The sequence below is a fragment of the Manis pentadactyla genome, chromosome 5 (genome assembly GCF_030020395.1).
Source record: "Manis pentadactyla isolate mManPen7 chromosome 5, mManPen7.hap1, whole genome shotgun sequence".
NCBI lineage: Eukaryota > Metazoa > Chordata > Mammalia > Pholidota > Manidae > Manis > Manis pentadactyla.
In genome coordinates this window covers 61,190,508-61,212,382 of record NC_080023.1, presented here as the reverse complement: position 1 = coordinate 61,212,382, position 21,875 = coordinate 61,190,508, and the positions used below count along the sequence as shown (strand labels likewise).

General features: G+C 41.1%; 1 protein-coding gene across 1 annotated transcript in view; it reads left to right on the top strand.

The window, feature by feature from the left end:
• BTC (betacellulin) overlaps positions 1-21,875 on the top strand; it is an 82,585-nt gene that overhangs the window by 15,378 nt on the left and 45,332 nt on the right. Inside the window, exons 2-3 of the mRNA XM_057503246.1 lie at positions 4,087-4,243; positions 20,248-20,438. Coding sequence (XP_057359229.1) covers positions 4,087-4,243; positions 20,248-20,438 — 348 coding nt within the window. The remainder of the gene's footprint in view (positions 1-4,086; positions 4,244-20,247; positions 20,439-21,875) is intronic.

Below are 21,875 nucleotides of genomic sequence, written 5' to 3'. Positions count from 1 at the left end.
CCAGCCGCCCCCACACTCTTCTGACAGGTGATGCTGGCTCTCGGCCCACCGCTCCTGCTGCAGAGTTGCAAGGCTTCATCTTGGAAGGCGAGGCAGAAGGAGATTGTGTTGGGGCTACTTTGTGTGTGTGTATGGGGATGGGCATGGGAAAAAGGTGGGAATAAGATGTACAAGTATACAAAATGATAACGGATATTTGTCTTAAAAGTTCAAAAAGGAAAAAAGTTTGCTGAAATAGTCCCAGTATCGCAGTCTTCTGTATAAGCAGAAATAGGGAGAAATGACATGAAATAAGATGAAAATGCTGATAGGGTTCTGAGGGTACTGAAAAATGTGGCTGTGAAAACCATTTCCATCAAAAGTCATGGGAAGCTCACTTTGAGAACTGCAGATATTCAGAGTCAGAATTTCTGTAACTTATGTAAACCAATTAACTTGAATGAACAAACCAGAATTTTACTTAACTGTTAGCCCATGTCTAGACAGATTCATGAAGAGGGTATGACACTACTCTGTGAAACTCTGGTCCTACTTGGCTCTCTCCCTTGTCTTCAGGCTAAGCTTCCCAGTGAGTGAAACCCTCTCAGTCAATTGGCCAAGCTACCTATGACCTTATGAGTCCCATTGTCCTTCAATAATAAAAACAGGGAGTTCTGGGCAATGGCTCAGGTCTTCAGAAATGTATCAACAGGAATTCAAGGTGGTTAGAGATGAAAGGAAGTCCATACACTCTCTCCTACTTGGTGTAGTCCCAGTATCAGCAGTCTTCTGTTTAAGAAGAAATAGGGAGACATGACATGAAATAAGATGAAAAAAAAAAAAAATAAGGCCAGGGGAACAAGAGAATCAAGAGACAAGATACAAAGCTTCATTATGTTGTTGTCTTAGTGGCTATGAATACAGTGAGGGGCCAGTGAGAATGCCAGGGGACACCACTTTGGGAACTGGAGAAAATGCAATAGGATGATTTTGCTGAAAACCATAATCAAATCATAATTTTCAGTTCCTGCCTAAGAAGGGAGAAGATATGAGCGTATATTGAGATCTTCTCTCGTAGTGTGATCTGAGACTCAGATCCAACTCAGAATCACCTGGGTGCTTGTCATATGGTTGATTCCTGGGCCTCACCTGAGACTCACTGAAGCAGAAGTTCTGAGATCAGGGCCTGGAAGTTTGCATTTAAACAAACTCCACAGAAAGTTCATATGCACAATAAAGTTTGAGCATTTCTGGCAGAGAAGATGACTAAGGACATAGATTTCTTTTGTCTACTGTCCTAACTTGTGTTGTGACTGGTGAGAAACGAAGTAACTCTGAAGGATTCCAGAGTAAACTCAGAAAATCTCTGTAAACAGAATCTTGCTTTCTTAGGGTGTCCCTGAATAAGCCAACTGCCAGTGTAGAGAGCTGGTTGAACATTCTCATCAACATGCCCTTGCCTACTTTGGAATTCAAAGAATTACAAGTTACACAAATTTATTAAGCTCATGAGTATAGAAGAGTAATGAATGTAATTAGGATATGATGAAGTATTAGTTAAAATGACAATATGAGCTCTGAATCTGTAATGTTTGGATAAGCTTACTACAGTCATTCTTATCTATCCATGAAGCTGGACTGCGCTAAGCAATGGTTGCATAAGAGGATATTAAAATCAGTTATGAGAGTGAACACTGGTTTGAATTTGAAAAATGAAGGTGGCCAAAAATTGGTTGTCTTACAGCAAGAGAAAAGAGGACTTGGGGAAGAAGAGGACCATTTGGTGAGAGCTGTTTATGTGCTGTGAATCCTGCCTTTCTCTAAAGGGGAAGGCTGGATGGGGCTTCCCCTTCTTCCCAACTCAAAAGGCAGGTGCTTTAAAATCATTGAGAGTGTACTCACAAGATAATTGTGAGTTGCCAGAAGTCTGAGAAGTTCACAGTGACTGTGCGGGAATCCTGCATAAAGATAAAAGGCCAACGTGTAGCTGCTGATGGATGAGCTGATGGATCAGTGTTCTGGGATTGGCCTGCACCCCCAATTTTGCTGTAAAAAGATGCCTGCATGTTTCCTTTTCACCAGATGTAGACTGTACATTGTGTTTTCTGCACACAGGGACTGGAGTTTCTTAGTTACAGAAGACTCTGTGCATTGACAAACAGCTCTCAACAAAGAAAAGTTGAGATACAGTCACATTCCTAGGACCTAGGCAACAAGGTGGAATAGAGAAGCACTCAAAAGAATCGAGGGAATTTAGAGAGACCACCTTAGTGATAGAAGGTTCCTGAACAATCAGTGAAAAACCACAAAAGAAAAACCAGCTCTAATAATCTCCAGGCTCTGAAAATTCTATGCCAGTTTATGACTGTGCCAGTCAAATAAGAACTTTCCTGCTTCCCTTCCTTTTCCTCCCTCTCATTCCCCAGAAGCATCAGAGACAGCAGCTGACTGACTATGGAAAGGAAGGTCTGAGAAGCCAACTACGCTCCTCTTCCCAGCTGCAGTCTTGCTCCTGACAGCAGGACCTGGCTGGAGAGGAGGGGAGAAGTCTTACCTTTGAATGAGAATAAGATGCCCCGATTTTGAGTTGAGACTGTGCAGCTTTAAGTATTCAGATTTCAAGATATTTAAAGCCATTGAAAGGTATAAAAAAACAAGTTTCTGAGTTTTCATCTAGGCACAAGGAATGAACAACAAAATAAGGAATGTAGGAGACAAAACTAAAGTTGCTTTGTAATTGCATCCTATGAGATGTTCTTGATTAATGTCCCAGTTATTTTCGGTCAGTGTTGCTTCCAGAAGTTGTGTGCCTTGGGGATAAGTTGAGCAACTTTTTCAGTTTGTCAATGTTATCCTTTTTGCTTGACCAAAAACCTGAAACTAAGGGGGATTTAGGCTTTTGGAGGTCCTCTTTAAGAAAAGGATTACACAAGTATGACATTTGTAGGGCCTCTCCCAAATTCTTGAAAAGTGTCCTCTTAGGTGAGTGGCCTTGCAACTTGAGCTTTCTTAGCTTCATGGTGTATCTACCTCTCTCTAGATGTCAGCCTTTCTCTCTCCCACTACATCGTCCAGATTGTTAGCAAGTCCTGTCCACTCTGCTTTCAAAATCTATCCCAAATCCAGTACATCACAATGTTTTACTAATCCTAGGCCATCCCACCAGCATTTCTCACTGGACTCTGCTGTTTCTTTTAACTTGTCTCTGGGAGCCCACCTTTGCTCCTTTTGCACATTCAATAGTCAAAGTGATCTTCGATGATTAGATTCTCGTATCATTTCCCTTCTTCCTTGGATTTCTGTCAAAGTTTAAAGGAGACCCAAAGTTCTTACCATGTCTTAAGAGACACTGTGTGATCTAGTCCACAGCTATTTTCTGGCCTCATCTGCTGTCCTTCTTGGGCTTTAGTATTTGCTATTTCCTCTGCCTAAAATATCATTCTCTTAGATTGTTTCATAGTTTGCATTCCAAGTTTTACCTCCTCAAGAGGCCTCCTCTGAGCCCTTTACCTTAAAATGGCCCAAACACACACACACACATACTCACACTACAACATGATTTCAGTCTTTATTCCCTAAAGCTGCTTTATTCCTTCACAGCACTTAACATGGTGCAAGACTGTATTAGGTGCTTCAAGTTCATTGTAGATTTTCCTTATGCCTTGTGCGTGAAGGACTCATCTCTCTTAATTCTGTATCCACACTTGACTAAAATGATGTTTGGCACATAGAGAATGCTCAGACATCTATGGGAAATTAATGAATTCTTAAATATATTCTGAGATGGAAACTTTACGTTACTGCAGAAAACTTCTTTACCAGCAATCTATACTAGGGAGAGATTTCACTAAACAAAACTCTCCTCTAATTCTTTCTTCTTCAATTAGAGGCATCCAAGGTTTAGTGTGGAGAGAGCATGGAACTTGGGTGTTCCATCAACAAGGATTCAAAAATGAGTGAACCTCATCCTCTTTCCTCAGAGTTTATATTCTGTTTGGGCATAGATTCTTCTTGCTAAAGAATCTGAGCCCTTTTTGGCCATCTCAGGCCCATGAAAGCATCCAAATCTTCTAGTGGGCTAGAATTTGTTTGGGCCTCTGGCTACAGTATGATTCAGTGGGCCTTCCGAGCTGGAGAGACCACCCTAGACAGAAGACAGCCTACATCTACCTGAACCTGCCTTACAACCCCTGGCAGTCTCTGATGCTGCCGGAGAGGCACACAACTGAAGAAGAAGGGTGGGCCTCCTGCCTGCAGCTGCCAGGTGTGGGTGTGGCAAAGGGGAAGAATATTAGTTATGTGATTTCTTCCTGTGGGAATTCACCATGCTCACGTGGAGACATGCTCATATCCTAGCATCAAAATTCTTGATGTATTGCTGAGGTCATACACATGCCAGGGGAATAAAGGAGAAAGGTCATCAGAAAAAGATTGTGCTGGGTTCTCCAAAGGGACAGAACCAACAACATTTAGCATAGGAAACTGGTTCATATAATTCCAAGAAGTCCCACTGTCTGATGTTTGCAAGCCAGGGACAGGAGAACCTGTGGTATAGTTCCACCCAAATGTGGAAGACTGATGCCCCAGGTCAGAAACAGTCAGTCAGAGAGAAAAAATTCTCCCTTACTCCGCCTTTTATTTTTGTCAGGCCTCTGAAGGGTAGGATGAGGCCCACACCAGGGAGGGCAATCTGCTTTTCTCAGTCTACTGATTCAAATGTTAGTTTTATCCAGAAACACTCATAGATGTATGTATACCCTAAAAAATGTTTAACCAGATATCTGGTACCCTGTAGTCCAGTCAAATTATCACATGAAATTAACCATCACAAAAATTAAGGAGACTTCCTGAAGAAAATTTTGGGGGTGTTTTGAAAGAGAGACTTGTCTAGAGAAAAGTGATTGGGATTGCCTCTGCCCTGAATGTCTTTCAAGAAGCCTTTCCCACTTCTGCGTGTGCAGTCTCCTCCCATGAGAAGTCTTCCTTAATCCTTGCTGTGGATAACATACCCACCTCCTGCCTTCTTCTTCATTTTATTTATACCTTCTCTTTATATTGCTAAGTGCACCATTTTAGTGCAGTATGTTTACATGGCTCTGTGCTCCACTGAAACAGTTAATGTTTTGGCAGGCTCTTTGTATATCCAGCACAGTGTATGGCCCATAGCAGGTACTCAGTATATGCCACAGAAGTGGTTGCCAACAAGTTAGGACAGAGGTTACTGGTATGTATGTGTATCTAGGGTGGGGTTAAGGGTGGAGTTCTGGGCTACTCAGTCTACTAGAAGTATCTCAGGGTACGTGTCTGGGTTCAGATGAGGGTTTGACCCTTAATCTTTCTGGGCTTCACTTTTTTTTTACCTGCAAAATAGAGAATAATAGTAGTGTCTGCCTATATAGGCACATACTGTTGTTTGATTTAATACATGATTGAGTTAAATACATGAGTTAAGACATGAAAAGTAATGTGTGGCTGGCACATGGTACAAATTTAATATATTTCAGCAACTATTATTATTCTTATTGCTGCAATTGTTCTATTTATTGTACTTTACAAAACTTTTGATTTATTTTTCTGTTCTTTAATTATGCTATATGTTCTGAGAACAGTCTTATTTGATATGACATGCCCAGACCCTGTCAATGTACCTGGCACATAGTGAGTGATTTTTCCCTGACTCTTGAATGAATTAATCGACTGGATATGGATGTGAAGGAAGCCCCAGGGAAAGGGAACAGAGGATTCTCCTCGTCTATTTATGCTGCAAATGTGTATTTTGCTGGAAAGGTTGGGGTGGGGGAAACAGCTGTGCCCAGTGTGGGTTATAATAAGCTCAGCAAGATAAACTGAGGGTTCAGACCACATTTTGGAGAGAAGTTTCAGCAGTGACACTGTGGGCTTTTCTTCTTCCTTGTCTCTTGGCCTACAATTTGAAGTTTAACTGACCTTCACACATAAAAATCTTAGTAATGAATTCAACTCATCTTTGAACAGAAGGTGATAAAAGTAACACTGCGCATCGGGAAAGTAGAGGAATTAATGAAGTAATTAACCTTAGTCAGCATGATGTGTGACCCTGGCCCAAGGAACAGATAACAAAACAAGGAAAAATGCCTGAACCGGGAAGAGGGTTCATGATCAATGGGCTAAGGGGAGGGTATTTGAAAGTGCTGTTAAAAGGGCAGCAATAGAAAATCGTTTATAGGACTCATACTCAGGGAGTGTCCCCTTAGAAAGGATACGGATTGAAATCTGGCTAATGACATCCAGGGCAGTGATTGGGCAGTTTAGGTGGAAAATAAAAGCAGCAGTTCTTTTCTTCTTTTTCTCTTACTTTTTTTTTTCTGTCTGGCGTCTCTCCCTGTTCCTACCTAAACATTTTCTTTAGCTTCCATTACTAGAAACTCCTTGAAGTAATTCTCTCATATGTGACTGTCCTGTGCTTGGCCCCCACCCCTCAAGAGAGCGTCCCTGGAGTTAACGTAATTCAGGAGAGACCCAGAGGTCCCTGTGGTCCAGAGGGACCCTCCCTGGACTTCCGTGCCTCCATCCACAGGCGTGAAGACAGCACCCCATGCCTCTGTGTGCCCCTGGTTGGCCTCTGGCCCTCATCCAAGTTCAGTATTCTGCCTCACCTCTGTTGTGTCCCTTGAAAGATCAGCAGTAGTCTCCAGTTCCTTTGAAGCACATAAGCAGAATTGTTGGCCTGGGGGCACTTTATTTTCTAATTTGTCCTCTGCTATTAGACGGTATTGGAACTAGCAGAATTCAATGGATATCTTTCACTGATTCCTATGAATGTACAAGAATATATACTGAGTATATTGACCCATATGACCTGATTTGCACTGTGCAAGATTTTGGGTCTGTAAGCAGGTTCTCTGCCCTCATGCTGCCTATAATGCGGTCAGGGAAGACAGTCACAGAAACCAGGGAAACCATTAGAGTGACTTTGCTGCTGAGCCAGAACTCTTTGGGCTAAGCAGTCTACACTGACCTCTGGCAGCAGGGGAATATAAAAGGGTATTCAGCAGGGTAGCAACACGCTTATTCATTTATTTTCTCAGTGTTTCTTAGGATATGTTATATGGCAGACACTCTTCAGGTATTAGGGTCACATCAACAAATGAACAATTAAAAATCTCTGCCCTTGTGGTTTATTTTCTACTGGTAGGAAAAAATATATATATATCAACGATAAGTAAGTTCTATAGCATGGCACAAAACCGTGCTATGGAAAAATACAGAGCAGGTTCAGGGGACCAGAAGTGCTAGGGAGGAGGAACAGCTGCAGTTCAAAATACAGAGCAGGGTGGTCCCAGGTTTGGACGAACCAAAAGAGTACATGGTGGAGACTGTAGTGGAGAAGGGAGACAGTGTCACAGGCAGAAGGGGCTCTGAGGTGGGAGCAGGCCTGCTGCTGTGATGAATCCTGAAGAGGCCTGAGGGGCTGCAGTTTAAGTCAAGTAGGACGAGTGTAGGTGGAGAGGAGGTCAGGGTAGGGTAGTAACAAAGGGGGTCGTGGACTGTGCAGGGCCTTTTAACTGTTTTAAGGATTTGGGTTTATATTTGTGGTGAGATGAGCAGACATTAGGGAGAGAGAGACAGAAAGAGAGAGTGCAAGAGTGAGCAGAGAAGTGACATGATCCTGTTTAAAATTCAAAGGGATTATTCAGTTGCTGAGTGAAGCACAGACCACCATAGGGTCCAGAGCAGAAGTAGAAGAGCCAGGAAAGAAGCTGTTACAATCAGGTAGGCAAGTAGTGGATCAGAATGGTAGCAACGGAGGAGATGGGAAGTGGTAGATTCTGGATATATCCAGATTTTCACCGTAGATAAAATTTTGCAGTGGGGATAAAATTTAACACAGGGTTAACATTTACTAAGTGTTTTTTATGTGCCAGATACCAGTCAAAATACTTTCTATATGTGCACTCATTTATTTCCCACAAGAATCCAGTGAAAGAGGAGTCATTATTATTCTCTGCTTTACATATGAGAGAACTGAAGCAGAGAAATAATATTGGAGTTGGGAGAATCAGAAGACTATTCCAGGCATGAGGTGATAAGGGCCCAAGTTAATGCAATAGCATTGGAAATGAAGCGGGAAATCAAGTTGTGAAGTGATGGGGGAGAGAAGGTAATATTTGCCATCTCTAGTTATTTTATTTCCTTCTTTCTGAGCAAGGCATTGCATAAGTGGCCATTAAGATGGTGCAGATAGCTTAAGTCTCTTCTCTGGACAAAAGGGCTTTTGGAAACATTTTCTCTGTAAAGCCATGAGATACATTTATTGTTTGAAGAGCTATCATTTTGATTCATGGGGAAAAGTACTTCAGATAATAATAAAGGAAAGAGTTGAAAATAACTGCAGTGTAAATACATACTTAAACTGAGAGAGATGGTGGAAATACAAAAATTGAGAGGGTTGAGGGAAGGTTTTTATAATAAATATTTTAATTTCTTTACCATACTATCATCTTCTGCTCAGTAAATTTCTAAAAGAGGGGCATAATTTCTTTCTTATCCCTCAGATGACAAGCAAGGACAGTTTGCAAGTCTGTATTGACTCAAAATGGATTGTATTAATGGATTGTCAGCACTGAGGTGGCAGAAGGATATAGTGTGCTAGGCTGTGTATTGACTTCAGTAGTAAAAGGACTTGATTCTGGTTCTAATGTCAAGACTTATGTTATAAAACTTCTTTATGACTTATTTATAAAACAAAGACCAAAAGAGATAGTAATGGGAATGGACGCTCCCAAGGCTTTTTGGAAGAGGATGCTAAATAAATGAAAGGTACGTACCATAATGAACAACTAAGACCTCGAATTATGAACATTTGAAGGGAGAGTGTTACAGTTATTTATGCACTCTGGGGACTTTTCTATTTAATTTACCATTTTGACAGTTTTCCTCAAGAAAGGGATATGGGCAGTTAGAAGTTATTAAGATCTACAAATGCCATTTGTTGTCATGGCTGGAAGTCTTATAACAGCTTTTCAGTCTAGACTGTATTTCAAGTCTTACCCTTTATCTTCTAGGGTACTGACCATAGTTAAAAAGAATCCTTCCTTTAACTTTCTTTGTTCATGGGAATGTTTACCCAGTTTAAATGTCTGTTATGTTCATACCACTATGTTCAATCTCCATTTTGTGCCCTTAGGCATACAGTTAAAAATATATTCCAGATAGCTTAAAGACAGTGATTTGGGACTGTATCAAAATTTAGCCTATGTGACTCACATTTAAATGATTTGATAATTGCATAAGCTTGTAGTTGCTGATAGGGTAAGAACACAGAAATTGTTAAATTGTGTCACTTATGAGGCCAATAGACCATGATTTGTAATACATACATTTTTTAGTATTAATTTTTTATTTCAATGGGAGCAGGTGAGCATATCAATACTATGGACCGTAAACCAAAAGTGCTAGTTTTAAATTAAATTTTAAATTAAGTTGCAATTTGAAGATTGTCTAAAATATGGGAAATTCTTGGCCATTTGTATGTTAATTTGCTTCTTAAATCATTTTTAAATGTCTAGTTTCATGGCAGATTTAAGCAGAAATGGTTTCTTAGAAACCATCTTGTCATTTAAAAACTGTTGAAGGAAGAAATTTTGACATGTCATATTCGCATTTTATGGCTGAAAAGGTCATCTAATCTTGGATCTCAGAGTCTCCAGGTTAGGAGTGAGACAAAATTATTTGAATTTCTGTTACAATATACAACATGAGCATTTCCAGGCCACGGAACTCATTACTTCTTAAGAGAACCTATTCTCTCATTAGCATTTTAGACAGATCTTTATATTGAGTGCAGATTTATCTGCCTGTAACCCTTAGGTCCTTGCTGCAACCACAAGGACTGAGCAATATGGTTATAATATACTTTCTATGTGACAACTCTTCAAATATTTGAAGAAATCTATTGTGCAAGCTATTTTTCCCACCTCCCTCTGTGTCTCTGTCCTCTCTGCTTAAGACTAACCACACAGAACTGTTATTTATGAAACAGAGGCAAGAACCCTCACCAGTCTGGCTAAGTTTGGCAACCTTTCATTTAGGGGATATATACACTCTTCTCTTTTGGGATCGCTATAAATATTTGTCCTTATCTTCAGTATTTTGGAACTGGTTTTGCATAGATTACTTAGTTCCTCTGCTGCCTTAAACCCTATTTACAGTACCTTGGAATATAATTCATATGAATCAAAATACTTAAATTCATCAAAGGATTTGGGAACACTCTCCAAATATCTATAGCCATCTTGGTATTTTTTTTTTGAATTTTATTTTATTGTGGTAAGAACATATGAGATCTACCCCCTCTTAAAAAAATTTCAATGTATTATTGAACAATATATTATTGTCTTGCCAATGCGTTTCAGCTCCGGGCAAGTTCGCTATGGATTCAGTGTGACCAAAGAAAATGAAAGCAAAACGTTCTTGGGGTGAAAGGGTTACACCCAACTTTATTTCCAGGTGGTAGGTCAGTCACTAAAATCCCTTTCACTCAGAGTGAGTCTGCATGTAGCAAGCCCGTCTCTGCCTCTGGGCCCCTCTGTCCACACAGCCATCCTCTGGGCCCCTTTGTTCGCATAGCCGTCCTGCACAGCCATTCTCCAGGTCTCTCTGCCTACACAGACATCCCACACAGCCATCCTCCCGGCCTCTCTGCACAGTCATCCTGCACAGGCGTTCTCTGGGCCTCTGTCCTCAGCGCTGCCACCACTCCAGCCTCTGCTCTGCTCTCCTGAAGCCTTGCAGCCTGGCCACAGTGTTGCACCCAGAGCACTGGGCGGAGCTCTTTATACAGAGTCAACAGCCATGTATTGCCCACAGGTGTGCAGTGAGCTAGTCAACAAGGGCCAGGTGAGAATCCTGGCCACAGGGACTCTCATTTTATCCACAATTATGTACAATATATTATTTTTGACTCTAAGTACAATGTTGTGCAGCAGACCTCTAGAGCTCATTCATTTTGTTTAACTGAAACTTTTGATTAGTAACTCATTTCTCCCTCTTCCAAGCCCCTGACAATGACCACTCCACTCTTTGAGTCTATAAACTCGATTATTTTAGATCCCTCCCATACATGGAACCATGCAGTATTTGTCTTTCTGGGACTGGCTTATTTCCCTTAGCATCATGCCCTTAGGTTCATCCATGTGGTTGCATACTGCAGAAACTCACACCTGTCAGGATGCCTGTTCCCAAAAGGACACAACACAACCATTGTTAGTGAGGATGTCGAGAAATTGGAACCTTTGTGCACTGTTGGTGGGACTCTACTATGGAAAACAGTACAGAAGTTCCTCAAAAAAATTAAAATTAGAACTACCCTATGATCCAGCAATCCCACTTCTAGATATTTATCCAAAAAAATCGAAACCAGGATTTTGAAGAGCTATTAGCACTGCTGTGTTCACAGCAGTGCTTTTCACAAAAGCCAAGAATTGGAAACAACCTGCATGACCACTGACAGATGAAGGAGAAAGAAAATGTGGTACATACTTACAATGGAATATTATTCAGCCTTGAAAAAGAAGGGCATTCTGCACTCACCTTGGATTTTGATACCTTTTGGATACTCTTTCACCCCCTTTTGTTCTCCATGGCAGAAAAAATTAAATCACATTAAAAATAAAAACTAACAATGTGTGTATGTGTGAAACTCATGTTTGTTGCACCATTGGCACAAGTGATTGGTCATGCCTCTGTTAGATATTTTCCTTACAAACTCATTTAGGGCAACCCTTCCATGGTCCCAAGTCATTTTCATACACCTCAGCCTCTTCAGATGCCGCTCTCACGAGTCTGACAGTCACTCTTATCTACATTTGACTGTGTGACTCCCCCCCACCCAGTGTTCATGTAATCCATGTAATCCTTAACTGAAACTGTTAGTAAGTACATAATTGGAATCACTTGAGAGCTTTTAACTCTCTTGAAACATTCACCTTTTTAGTTTCTCAAGCCCTCTCAACATGCTTGTTTCTCTCTGATAGGTCATTCAAAGCCGGTCTTTCAGTTGAGGCTACATGGCTCACTCTAATCTTACCTTATGTAGCTATAACTAATAACTATGGGCTAGGGTCACATAGTCATTTTTCTCTTATGTTTTATTTTGCTTTTAACTTTACAACCAATTTCACCTTATGAGTTAGAATTACATCTAAAGCAGCAATTCCCCCATCTCTTCCTCTATATTTTGAAGAGACAATTTTTCAGGAAGTCAACTGAAGAACTCATTAGGTACTGTTGTTCACAAGTGAGACTTCCAGCAGCTGGCTAGAATATTGACCTCACCTGCCACTATTTGGTTCTGCTTAAATTCATAGTCAATGATTTACTACTAGGTCATAGGATTTGACAAGTGTGCTCCTGATTTAGAACTTGAGCATATAATAGCACAGTCCTGCCACAGATCAGCTATGTGGCTTTGGGCAATTTACTTAACTTCTGTTTTAATTGTGTTATCTGTGAAATAAGCATAACAATAATACTTAATTCACAATATATTTGGTGAGCATTTAAAAAGTTAGTGTATAAAAACTGCTTATTAGAATAGTGCCTTGTACACAATAAGTCAAAAGTGTTCTTTGTTACTGTTTTAACAGAGAAATAAAGCACTCATGATACCTGTAACTGAAAAAATTCCTCCCTAATCTGTGAAGGGGATCTATGGAGTAGACAGCATTGGCCAGAACATTCACCTTGTCCAGAATAAGTGTCCACATTGGGTTAAAAGATACTACAGGCAGAGCACTCTCATATCTGATGTGTTCATTTAAATAATCCCAGCACTTCCTAACATAAAGTCTGGTACAGGTTAAGCATTTAGTATCTATTTGATGAACTGGAATATGGGGACAAGAGCAGAAAAAAATTATTTGGGCAAGTTTGCCAATATGCGGGTTAGGAAAATATTCTTTATCTGGCCAATTATTTGCAAGATATTCCCATAATAATGTTACTTCTATTTCTTTGTCTCCCCTTTTTTTCTACCCCTAATACTTTCTACCATGTTTCATAGGATCTGATTGCAGGACCTGAGATTCCAACAGGGGTGTACATCTCTACCTCCTCTTCTAACAAATCTGCTTCTTTCTATTACCTTGTTCCAATGATTGCTACAATATTTGGATAACTTTGAAGCTACCTTGTCATCATAATAGTTAATATTTAGTACTTACACCAGCCACTATGCTACATGCCTTATATGAAATCTTCTACTTAAACCTACTAAGAACTCTATGAGTAGGTTCTGCTATAATTTTTCAATTTAGAAATGTGAAAAGTTGGGCTTAGGAAAGTTAAGTTACTAGCCCAAAGTCACATAGCTGAAAAAGTACAGTACTAAGATTTGAATTAAGGTTGAATCCTTCCTTAATATTTAAATTTCAAGACTGCAGTATACAGTCCCCCTCACTTTTTTTTGACTTACTTTTCATATTTATAACATTAGCACATATAAGACAGTGTTTTCTAAAAACTCTTCCAAGTTATTTTTCTCATGGAATTTGTTATAATTCTCATGAATGGATTGTTGGTCACTTATATTAATCTCTGGGGGATGCTCTATACATTCCTCTGTATTTCATTCCAAAGGAGGAGTGTTAATGTGAGTCAGGGACAAAATGCAGTCCTCAGAGCTTCACAACTGGGCCACTGCAATAAGAGGTGAAACTGTAGATGGAGGAGCAAGGAGTCAGTGGAGCTGTTCTCCTCATGGTACTGTGTACCTGTGTGGAGAGGGCTTTAAGGCATTGCATGACCAGGATATGGTACAGGTAAAGGAGGTAGACAGGCCAGGCCCTGTATCAAGGGAAAACGATTCTCTTAACCCTGGGCTTGTTCTCCTTGCTGCTTCTTGAAATCCATCTGATAAAATTCAAAGGACAAGGTCAGGATGTGACCTAGGGGAAAGGTACTAAGGAGGTGGGTGTATCATCCTTTAGTTTCATTATGCTTGGCTCATTGTAAGTTCTTCAGGAAAATTTGCTAATAGAGTAATGGTTACTAATAACTGTAACTAATTACTGCAACAGTTCAGTTGACCAGGAATTTGTCTAGAAACTGGAAGGTGTACCAAGCCTCCTAGACTTTTCTTACAGGTTTTTTGGAAATTTTGCTTTTTAATGGAGGAAGAATTAATCATTGTGATTATTCTTGAAAGGTCCTCTGGATTTTTGTTATCCAGATTTAGAACATCTCAAACCCATAATCATCCAGCTTTGCAGAGTCTTACCCTTTTGCTGTAGTCCATAAAGTTGGTGTAAGATTTCTAAGGAGGTTTAATACCTTATTTTTGTGGTTGCAATGGCAGGATGTCATAACACCAATGTAGACCTCCCACATTCAGGCTCAGGTGAGGAAGGAAAATGTATCAAGGGCCTGGAGGATTCCATTGTCAGGATATATAGCACTACCCTCTAGAATGCATGTATGTAATTACCGGTATTATGTTTCCTGCAATCTTATTTTACCCACACAGCATGACAACCCAGAAGAGAGGCCTGATATTATGCTAGAAAAGTCTAGAGTTCTAAATCATAGGCTCTAAGAGTAACATCTAGTTTTACCAGGTACTCTCTATGTATCCTTAAGCAAATGATTTAACTTAACTTTAGCCTTAGTTTTTTCATCTTTATGTTAAGGGAAATAATACCTCACAGGGTTATGATGAATATTAAATGAAAAGTTATGCAAATAGATTCTTTGTATATTATTTCCATAGAGGGGGCTTTATAAAATTAATAGCAGATATTAGCACCATCACAAGGCTTGTTTTAATCAGATTTTACCTGTGTGAATATGAGGCAGAGAAGAAAGGCTGGCTCGCCGCAGGTTCAGCTCTACCCCAGATAGAGTGTTGCATCACCTAGGTTTGCATTCCAATGAAATTCTACAGATCTTTCTGGAAGAGTGGAGAACAGGAAGGAAGTTGATCCTGAAGGTCAAAGTGGGCCATAAACACAATGGAGGTAAATGAAGATTGCCTTGGCTCTTCCCATCTTGTCTTTTCCTGGGATCCTTCTCCCTTCTCTTATTCTTTTGTCATAACAAGCCAACCTAGCTTAGAGCTTGACATCTCAGCCAGTCGTCTTTAACGACGCTTTATGTAGCAATCAGAAATTACTTACCAGATCTTACCAAGGGACTGCCTAGCTTTTACACTAAGTTAGTTTATCTACATTAAGATGGTAAAGGGTACTAATGTCTTAATGCATTAGCTCTTTCAGGTAACAACTTCAAATTTTTTGTAAGCATCCCTGTGATCTTTAGTCACAGGAAAAAAATAGTTTTAGTGAATGAGAATTTCAGCAAACCATAGAAAGGCATTTGAGCATTTTGTTGGGGGCCTCTGAAATTACACAACTGAGTCACCAGCCTGCTTTGCTGAAACAATGCTGACCCCAGACTAGGGGTTATTGAGGAGTTTATAATTTTGAATCCAAAGTGCCATGTTTTATCCAATATAGAGTGCCATTTATATATGTTTACAAGATATTTTGTAAGTAAGGATAAATTCTTTTTGATTAAAAAAGATTAAACTATGACCAACTTAATTAGAATTTAAATTTTATACTAGTTGAATGAGATATTTTAGACTTATTAGGCATAGATCCTTATTCTATATAAATAACAGTATTATGTTTGCATAAAAAAAGAATAAATAATAAGTGAAATAAATTGGCTAGTATATTTCAAAGACTTTCCATTCCAAGTTCTACTTTTCCTAACCACTTTCAACTTTGAATCATTGGTATTTTTGTTTCTTACACAATATTTTCCTTTATGCCTTTACAAGTGTTGGTGACAGCATTGCTTAAAAGGGTGTTCTACTTTGGTCTACAGGACTTTCTTCTAAGCTTTTGAAACTGTTCACAAGCAATGACAACTTCATTATAAGTGCTTCTAATACCAGCAAAGGTGCATCCTGATGTCAAAGATGTTAAAGTATCAAAAATATATATGTCTTAGAATTGATATATTATGAAGTAATTATGATTATTAGAGATAAATATTGTATTTTCAATATGTGAAGCTAAAATGAGAAATGATTGTAACATTTCACACTTGTGTATAACTTTATAGTCGCCAAAACACATTTTCATGCACATTATTTGATTAAAACTTCATCCTTGAACCAAGATTAGAAAGAGCGTCATTTTCTCTGGTGGAAGATAATTTTTTAAAAATCAGTAGATCAGTGTTATTATCCTGAAAAAGAATATATTCACACATATATTCTTTTTCATTTCATTTGCTAGCTGTGGCAGAGACTCTATGTCCCCCAAAATTCATTCTCCTCATCTCCTAGGCACAGAGTCTAAACACAACAAATTTAAAGAGATATTGGCTTTGTTTTCTATGGTTTGGACTTCTTTGCATTTATGGATTACAATTCTTTGAATATCAAAAATAACTATTTATATGAGCCATTATTAGTGGTAATGCTGAAGACAAATTGTTAAAGACCTCTCAAAGTCATTAGTAGGGACAACAAAAACTTGGAGTATACTGGGAAAACATAAGAAAAGAATAGCAGAATACTCTGCAGGCATTATATCATATTTTCTGCTAAGTCATTTGTGAGCATTTCATATCAGTTTTGGTGCTTTTAAGATACTGTATCTATAGACAGGTGGCAGGTATATGTTACTGGACTATAGAAAGTTTTCAGAAAAAAATAACAGTGAGAAATACGAAAGTAATTTGAAGGTATCATTAAAGGAACACACATGGTTATCTCTAAAAAAGCTTAAATTCTATGGATTGTTAGGTTAAGATATAACTGAATTGCCTGGGGGAATCATAAGAGTCACTATTATATTGAGAGTACTAACGAATGTGTTGATATTTTCAATGTCTTGATATATTCCCTTAAAACAAGGGGAGGGTGAGAAATGATAATGGTCCAGAGATAGGTATCACCTTCTTTACCACTCCTCTCATTTAAAATACCGTTCTGCTTCCATGGAAGATCTTTAAAAGAATGATCTCAAGCTCAAGACTCCTGTCCTTCCCTAGTTGGCTGCTCCCTGCTTCTTACTCCTTTCACCATTTCTCTTTCCTGAGAAAATGGAGGAAAATGGAATGCATGTAAAGCCTGGGGGGTTATATGTTACTTACTTTGCTGTAAGCTCATTGAACATTAATTTCTTTGACTTAAAAGATTGTTTTATTTCTTTGGACTTTGGAAAGCTGTATAGCTCATCTATTTAGGCCTTCAAAGCATGGTACTTTCTGTGTACTGTTTAATAAATTATTATATCCTGGGTTATATGCTGCCTTGGTCTCTAAAGAGATGTGCGGAGGGAGGAGGAATGAAAGGAGGGAAAATAAGGTCAGGGGGATCTAGGGGAATATGAAGAGGACCGATAGTGCCTGAATCTGTGGAATTCTAGGCTCAGAGCTTTGCTGGATGCTGTTTCCTTCCCTCCAGCGTGACTGTTAGTAAGAGAGGGTTAGTAAAGGCAGCCTAGAAATAGACTTTAATAATAATAATATAATAACTATAATATGCCAGATAATTTCTAATATAGAAGATTTTTGCCTTAGAAATATATATCATTGTGAATCATAAAAGCTGTGCACACCTATTACCGTCACATTATTATAGATGAGGACAGACACAGAGAGGTGAGTAATTTGTGATCAGTAGTTTCAAATAGAATATTTGGAAATCTCTACATATATTATACTGCTAGTTTTTAATAATCTACAATGCATAATGTTTATCATTACCATAAAAACATAATTTCTTAACAAAGTCTTTCCCCGTTCATATTTCTTTTCAATTCAATCACCCACTCCTATTGAATTAAATAATGTTAATGACTACTACAGAATCTTCTGATACTCCTAAACACCTTTAAGTGATAAGCTGGAGAATACAGGCTGTCCTAGAATGAATACATTCCAGAATTATCTTTTCTACCATCACACGTGTGTCTGTCTGCCTGTTGTACTGCACAAATATTCAGCTTATCCTGTGTGACGGGAGGAGGCAGAGTGTCCCTGCAGAGGCTGCTGTGTGGGGAGAGAAAGGACCGGTGTGGTAAGGCCCTCTAAAGGCATCCATCCGCTTAAGCCTCTGACCAAATTTGGTAAGCTGGTTTTACCTGCTTACCGCAGGCACATGAAAGACACCATTTAAACAATCCCTGGGTGGGTACAGTGGATACAAGTCCTACATTGTGACTCCCATGTAGCTTTGAGCTATTCTCTTAGTAACAGCTCAGCTTACCCTCTGAAGTATTGAGACACACCCCAGTTACAAGAATGAGGCCCCAGAAAGGTCAATTCTTACGCTCCACTCTTCCAAAGTCTGCAGATGGATCCCAGATTTACCTTCCCCCGTGAGTGAATGACTTGAAGAAAGGGGGAGAAGGAGGAGGAAGAGAAGGATGAAGAGGTAGGGAGGAGGAGGAGGAAGGGAGGAAGGAAGAAAGGAGGAGGAAATCCACTTGACCTTGAAGAGACTGGACCTCCAGTGCCAGGATATTGGGAAGACATATATTCCGGAGTGCTTATTTTATTTCTGGTAGTAAATAAAGCTCTTAAGAAAGGTTATTAATTTATCTGGCCTATTTACTATATTAAATTACACTATTTCATACTCTAGTGGCCTGAAAAAGTTAATTTGCCATTTGAATGGCATGAATGATGAACACTTACTGAAGAAGGAAAGTCCTGGCACTTTACAATACTTGACAGATATTGAGCATTTTTAGCTTTGGTGTGCTTTAGTTTTTATTAATATCTATGGAAAAGGAAAATATGAAAAGCAACATTCTGCTGGGGACAGCAGGTAACTGCTGACTACTTCATTTCAGAGTGAAATTTCAGAGTGCCATTTCAGAGTGAAAGATACCTTAACAGAGGGTCTGATCCTGAGGCAAGGAGAGAATATTGGAAAAGAAAAGGGAGGGAGGAAAATGATGCCACTCCCTTAGCTTCCTGGGTTCTTGTCCTTTTAATGGGGGTGCAGTAACTTTTTATCCCACAATCTTGGACTTCTTAAATTCCCATCCCTGATTTCTCTCAGTGCTTTATGAGCTGTTATATGGAGGCTTGAATGGGATTCTGAAAATTAACATCTGATTCTGATTCCTCTGGATATATTGATTGCCTGGGGCACTAAAATAATGCGAACTGGTTTTGAAATGAAAAGTCATTTGTGGCAGAAAAGCGCATAATAATTTGTTTAGTTTAAACAATGGGGAGGAAGGGACATGCATCTGAACTTCATTTCTGTGTAAATGAATGCTTATTGGACTATTGGAAGCTGTAGAAATACAACTTCTGTACTTGAGGGGGCATGATTACACACATTGATCTTGCAGGAGGAATATAGATCAGCATGGAAACAGCTGTACCTTTAGTTATTTGGGAGGCAAACGGTATTAATCACGTAAGATAACATGGGATGCTGCTTTCTTTCTTTGGAAGCTGAGGATGCCTTTGTGTTCCAGAAAATGCTTGGTGCAGAACCATCATATTCCACCTCTCCATAAAGGGGAGGTATGATAAAGGAGAGAGAGAGTTTGGCAAGCCAAGGCAAAAAGCATTCTTGTTATTTCTACAGATCCAATAGAGTCAATGAATTAAATTAAATAAATAAATGTAAGTATAATGAACAACTGAGTAAATAGATAAATAAAATACAAACGAAATTTCTAGCATAGCTCTTGGTGAGCCAAAACTCCCAGATATTCGAAAAATTATGTAAAACAAAGGCTGTAAATTGTCAAACGCCTGAAGTTAACCGCAGAGAATGCTGGCTCTGGACCCTCCAAGACACTAGTCCTTGACTGAAAGGAGGGAAGTTAGGATTCCAGAGCACGCCTTGGGTCTCCGCTTGCTCCTCAGTGGGTTCCAGGAGTTTAGCGCAGGCTGCGGCCCCAAGACAGGCGTGACCCCTGCACGTGCATTCTCTCTGCTCCCTGCCTACCTTGTTTACTCTCCAATGGGGAGGCAAAGGAAGAGTCAGGTGAGACCCAGCAGGGGGAGTGGGTGAGCTGACCCGAGGGCAGCCAGAATGTGTCCTTGAGTGTGGGTGTGCGTGTAGGGTAATTTGGGTGGGAACAACGTGGAAGCTACCACCACGAAGTCCTGCGCCTTGCTGGTGGGGTGTGTGCAGAAATTCCTGGGATAAATAGGAGGCTCCCTCCTCCCAGCGACACTCACGGAGCCGGCTACCCGCCCTGGGTGTTTGTCTGCCCCTGGCCAGGGTGCCAGCTTGAGGAGTAGTTTCGTTTCCTGCTGGCTCGGGGATTGGTTTCCAGGCACTCCCTGGGGCGCCAGTGGCCCGGGCAGGGGGCGCAGGAGTTGGCGGGAGACTCGTCGGGGGTCTGCCCGGCCCCGCGGCGCGGGGTTCATGGACCGGGCCGCCCCGGGCAGCGGTGCCAGCTCCCTGCCACTGCTCCTGGCCCTCGCCCTGGGTAAGTGGCCGCGCCGGTCCCGGAGACCCAGGAGGAAAGTCTCGCGGAGGGAGTCGCCGGGAGGGAGAACCCTGATCCGCTCTGACATCTGGACCCGAGGGCGCACTGGGGCTGTTAGGGGCGGGTCTCAGAACTTGAACGACAAGGAGCCGGCAAGGTTAAGAATCTGGCAGTGGGCACTGGGGCTGCACCTGTTGGGGCTGTCCCTGGGCGCGTCGGGCAGCCCGCGGGCGGAAGGGATCCCGCGAGCCCCGCTGGGGGTGCTGCCAACGTGGGCACGGAGAGGGGCCCTAGACTGGGGCACAGGGCGCGCGTGCCCGTGGGGCGGTGGGGGCGTCGTGTCCGCGCGTGGGGCGGGGGGTGAGAGGGAAATCCTCCAAACGGGGAGCCTGGGAGGCGGATGAGAAAGAGAACTCCTTGGCTTAAGATGCAGGCCGGGCCTGAAGTGTACAGCAAGGTGGAGGGCAATTTGCCAGGTGTGCGTATGTCCTGGGCGTGTGCGAGAGGTAGGAGGGGGCGACCCCTGGAGAGACGAGATGGCTATGTCTGGGAATGAATTATGCTTGCTTCTTGCTGGGCCATCTGGGAGGAGATGCCGATGCAAAGAAGCACTTCTGAGACCTGAATCTCTTTTTGCTGATAGGGAAGTGAAGGAAAGGGAAAGGACATCTTTTACAGAGGGCTAGTAGAGAAGTACATAGATGCTTTTCTTGGAATACAGTTTTTCCTGTTTTAAGGGGAAATTGCTGAAGGGAAAACTTCCTTTCACTTAGAAAGGTTAAAGTTGGGTTACAAGCTTAAGGACCAGTGGGTGTGGTCACCGGAGGGAAAGAAGAGTGACCAGTGAGAGGAGGAGCAGGATGCCTGGACTGCTAGAGGCTCTCCTCACCTCTCTGGGAGTCAGTGCTGGCAGAGGGGGTACTGGCACTGCAGGTGCTCAGAAATTTTGTGCAGCTGGAAGCAAGGCACCCTTTCCCCACCAGGGTGGGAAGGTAGCAGGAAGGCTTTAGGTGGGAAAATCCAACTACACCAAGGCATCCTCTCAGTGTCAGGTCATTTTGAGGTGGGTGAAGGGTAGGAGTAGCAATATTTTGTGGTCTTAGTCTGGGGTGAGGGGTAGAACTCCTCCTGGGCTTTGGGCATTAGTGTGTCTTAAGTGTCTACATGCCATCGCTCCTGCCTCCAAGCTCAGGAAGTGCTGGGATTTCTTTTATGAAAGGAATAGAGGTGGAATCTAAATGGAAACGTTCATTTGGCTGTGTCTTCAGAGTAAGTGGTTTGGCTAAAAAGGTGTTGGAATCTTGGTCGGAAGTGGATCAGACTTAGGACCATAGTTGGAAAGAAAGGAGTGGGTTAACAAAACCAGCAGAGGAAGCGGTCAGTAACAACTTAGCAGTGCACTGATGTGGGGCCCGAAGAGGAGCAATGGGCCTGAGA